General features: G+C 29.7%; 1 protein-coding gene across 1 annotated transcript in view; it reads right to left on the bottom strand.

The window, feature by feature from the left end:
- LOC106465118 (phospholipid-transporting ATPase IA-like) overlaps positions 1-4,892 on the bottom strand; it is a gene marked incomplete at its 5' end in the record, with an annotated part of 177,451 nt that overhangs the window by 108,334 nt on the left and 64,225 nt on the right. Inside the window, 2 exons of the mRNA XM_013925316.2 lie at positions 996-1,043; positions 2,422-2,508. Coding sequence (XP_013780770.2) covers positions 996-1,043; positions 2,422-2,508 — 135 coding nt within the window. The remainder of the gene's footprint in view (positions 1-995; positions 1,044-2,421; positions 2,509-4,892) is intronic.

Here is a 4,892-nt window from a genome sequence, read left to right as displayed (position 1 = left end):
ATAAAAATTATTTAGTGCATTACTACCATTAGTATAAAAAAGTAGGGTTAAGTGTCATCAACAGTCAACAGCAGAAAAAAATAAGACCGGGTAAGTACTTTATTTCCTGTTTTTCATGTTTATTCATTAGTTATTATTGTAAAAGTAACTCAAGTGTAAAAATAGGAATCTCTTTAGATTAGATTAGGTAAAATAAATAATAATAATAATATAATTAAAATGTTTCACGAGGCACGCATGTGAACAGCTCGTGGGTAATGTAATTCGATAGAGTAACGTGAGCTCCACATTCCCCACAAGTGATTTACAACTTATAATGGCACAAATAATAGTTAGACATAGTTCAAAGGGCAATCAAATGGCAAAAACACTATAAAATATAAGTATAAATAGATGTATATTGTTATGAATTTAAAGATACTTAGGATAAACGAATGTTATTTCATGTTACAAATTGAAGTCATTCTAGAAAGAAACAAAAGGACAATTTACATATATTTAGATTTTTTGATGGTGGTTATGAGATCATTCAAATTGACCAACCTTTTATAAAGTTAGGTTAGAGAAAATAGCCGATAAAATATAAAATTTTACTGAAAACAAACATTTGAAATGTATTTAGGTGTTAGAGATTGTGCAAATGAAATTTGATATTTTTGAGATGAAGAAAAGTATTTTTAATCTTAACATGAAAATTTGCATGTGGACTAGTAAAAAAAAATATTCAATATATTCACAGACAAATATTTTTTTAGTTTCTTACAAATACTTCACTAAAAAATATCACTTTTTGTATGTGAATGACTTATAATGTGTATTGAAAGTTTGCAAGATTTTGTGAAGATATACATACTATATTAAAAGTTAGTAGTTTCAAAACTAAAAAGGCTTTAAACGAGTAAAAAGAGGTCACGTAGTCAGTCAAATCAACCGAACCCGAGTTGAGAGAATTAAATTAACTTCAAATGTAGCTTAAAAATATAAAGTATTCCTACCTCCTGCAATTTATCTTCTATAGCTGTTGCTCCTAAGAGTTGCAAGTTCTAGGATACCATAAATAACAGAAAAGTTATAATTAAGTATATTCATAAACATTAGAGCATACTACAAATAGTTTCAGATGAAATACTTATTGGACACATTCATTAAAATAGACAAAATACATTGAAGTATATTGATATTTCATACATAAGTTTTTCCTGTAATTTGAGTTACTGTTCAAAATTAATTACAAAATATGAAGAGGCTTTAAAATCTAACCACAGTAATACTTATGTATTATAAAGTTCACAACTACTTATAAAATACAAACTTAATTTCAACTCTGGTATTATCAGTACATATGAGAATGTTTTAGTTATTAAGTTCAACTAATGGAACTTAATATTAAAAAACATTTACTAATCAAGAAACAGGCAATCTGATAAAAAGATGCATCTTAAAACCAGCATTTATCTGGTCATGATAAAAGATGGGTATGATAAACATTATGTGACCTGTTAACAATATTAAATGTATGCCTTAAATCACATCTTATAAATAAAATGACAACTAATATAGGTAAACTCTGTTATGTTTGTTAATTAACATATGCCCAGCAGACCTATAAATACACACATTAATAACAAAGATGGCATATTATTTAAAATAAAGTTGCACTACATTCTAACACAATCTACAGTATTTACTTGAACACTTGTTGAATAAAATATTTGTATTATAAAAATAACTTTTAGAGAACTATTTCTATGTAATAAAATGCCACTTAAAGCATAACAATCATGCTTTTACAAAATAATTATAATTTGACCTGTAACACTTATTACAAGATAACAAGATAAAAATTTTAAATATACATTTATTTAATATAATTACACAAACTATAATGCCCAGCAATATCACTGGATATGTGGAAGTTCGATTCACTAATGTACACTGCTGAACAAAAATATAGTAATTAAAATGCCTAGATAATAAGACAATACTGGTATTTAGAGAATAAAATGGAAACTGTTGACACAAAAACAGATAATATTTAATTCATTTTACATGGAAAAATACCATCCAGAATACTGATTAAAAATCTCTCTGATTTATTATAACAGTTTGTGATCACTGTTATTTTGTCATGCTGACAGCTGACTTGAGTTCCTACACTCAAAAGCTGTTTGAATATTTGTCTCACCCCTAGTTTCATAGTAGTTTCTGTGTATGTCATATTGATTAATAAAGCATATTAGGTGTCACTGTGATAACCTTCAATGGCATATATCAAATGATGATTATGGAACCTATTATGTTCAGAGAGTGGAAAAGTTGTGTCCATTAACTCCCACCTTTGATCTGCATGCACAGAACCAAATACTTCCATTGTTCTTATCAGTGAGGTATGAAATTTGGAATAAAACTACCAATTCTTACTGTCTCAATCAGCTGGGCAGCATCTTCCACTTTTCTTTCCCTATACTGTAAGGCAGTGGTGGCTCTGTAATATGTATTCTTCCATTCCTAATAAAAAAAAATGCAAAAGGAGGTTTTGAACAATGACTTTTATAACATTTTAGAAGGTTGATAAATGTAACACAATTAGGGTTTGATATCTACATACAACATTTATAAAGCAAGCTTTCAATTTTTCTCTTACAGCCATTTTCAGACTAACAAATTTACCTATGTTACTAATATAAAAAAATGTATAAGGTCTATTCAACTTTTTTTGCTTTACTTACTGTCTTTCATTCTCTAATTTCAATAAGGGGGGCCATGTATGGCTTAGTGGTTAGTGTGTCTGGACTATGAAATTGTGAATATGATGGTTCGTGTTTCATAGCCTGATACCACAAAAACTTCACTCCATTCTATGGGGTTGTGGATGTATGCACTCGAAGAGTAATGGTCAAATCTCACTATTTAGTTGGAAAAGAGTAGCCTATGAGTTAGCAGTGGGTACTGTTTACAAGCTGCCTTCCTCTCTAGGTTATAAGTTCAAAATCTGGTATGCTACGTGCAGATAACCCTTGAATAGTTTCGCACAAACTTCTGAAACAAACAAACAATATTCAAAGAAAAAGCCAATACACTATATTCTTTAGAAGAATTAATTTCAAAACATTTTCTCTATCATGGCTTAATCTATTTCATAATTTTTGGGCTCTACTGGCTATTTTCATGAAAATATTACCATATGTATGAAAAGTCTATAAAATAAACAGAGATAACTATCCTGCTACTTTAGTCCTTTTCATACAAACAATTTCTTCCTTGTGATTTGAATACAGCATTACTTGAACTTTGTCAGTTATTCTGGTATGTGCAGCTTCACATAACATGTGGTCAAGAAAGTTGATTCCATTCTAGGTGCCTTTGTTTTTGTTATTTTCTACAAGAAACTGGTGTATGGTGCATATGGCTGTAATGTTGGACATTATACAAGAATATTAACAGCAGTATCCTCTAATGGTAGGTCATGTGATGCCTTGAGGTTATAACATCCATTAAAATTGAATGAGAATGACCAGTCACTAGAGCTTAGTGATTTAATCAATTACCTATGAGTATCAATTACATCAATTAGTATCACACAAACTAATTGATTAATCAAAATTGGTATTTTTGATTATTACTCATTTGATTATTCCAACAATCAATTAATCAAAATTACAATTATATAGATTGTCATGAAAATAATTAGCAAATGAAAATTAGTGCTTTTTATTGTTACTGTTTTCAACCATTGTAATAACTGATTAATTGAAATTATGATTAAATTGATTGTCATGAAAATAATCAACTAGCTGAAATTAGGGTTTCTGATTATTACTATTTTTGATTATTAAAACCTATCCAAGTAATCAAAATATTGGTATTATGTTTGTTTGTTGTTAAGTGCAAAGCTACATAATAGGTTATCAGTGCTTTGTCCAATTTTAGCCTTGTAAATTTGTTTTTTAACTTGACTAAAGGTTCAAAAACATTTATCATCAAGGTCTAAGAACAATAAAAACTGAATGGGATTATGTTCTCTACATAAAAACTGTGTCTGCTAACTGCTGATATCAGTCAAGAGGAAGAAATTATTTAACAGGCTTGAAATGTAAAACATAACAGTGTTCTCCAACAGACATTATTTTTGAAAAACTTTTCAGAATTTGACTATCTCCAACCCTACCATTTGAAAGACATTACAAAAACTGTCACATGGTAGCAAACAACTCATTCAAAAATTATAAATCATTTAACTCAGGTACAAACATAAAAAGAGCTTTAGTGATGAAAAAAATGCAAACAGTGGACAATGGATGACTAGTACATGCCATGTGACAGGGTCTGAAATGTCACAGTGACTTTTGCCATTTCTCTAACCAACATATCCATCAGATCTGACTGAGCATCTTAGGAAGTAATTTTGAACAACATATTCCCCACCATAATTCTGTGCCAACATTAAGGGAAATAAACCCATTACTCCTTGACAAATGAGATAAAATATACAAAGACATCTTTTGGTATCTATGCCACACTGAGTCAAGTTACTATTAAAGTGAAATGTAGATGAACATAATGAAGTGGTTCAGTCGATGTATATATATATATATACACAGCATGGTCACAAGTAAATAGACACCACCTGTTCAGAAAAAATGAAATTTGTCAATCATATTCATATGAATTGATATATTTATAATTCAATTAATATCTAGTAGATCTTCCTTTCACTTCATGGAGTTCGTTGATCCTTTGGGGCATCGTGAGAATCATCTCGTCAATTTTAGAATGTGGGATTTTCGCCCACTCTTGCTTCAAAACTTGGAGTACATTGCTCTTTGAAGTTGTTTTTTTTTCTGTTGTGTCTTGACTTGCCGGTCAAGTATGGCCCAGAGGTTTTCGATGGG

The sequence above is a fragment of the Limulus polyphemus genome, unplaced genomic scaffold (assembly GCF_000517525.1).
Source record: "Limulus polyphemus unplaced genomic scaffold, Limulus_polyphemus-2.1.2 Scaffold1842, whole genome shotgun sequence".
NCBI lineage: Eukaryota > Metazoa > Arthropoda > Merostomata > Xiphosura > Limulidae > Limulus > Limulus polyphemus.
This window is presented reverse-complemented; position numbering and strand designations above follow the sequence as displayed.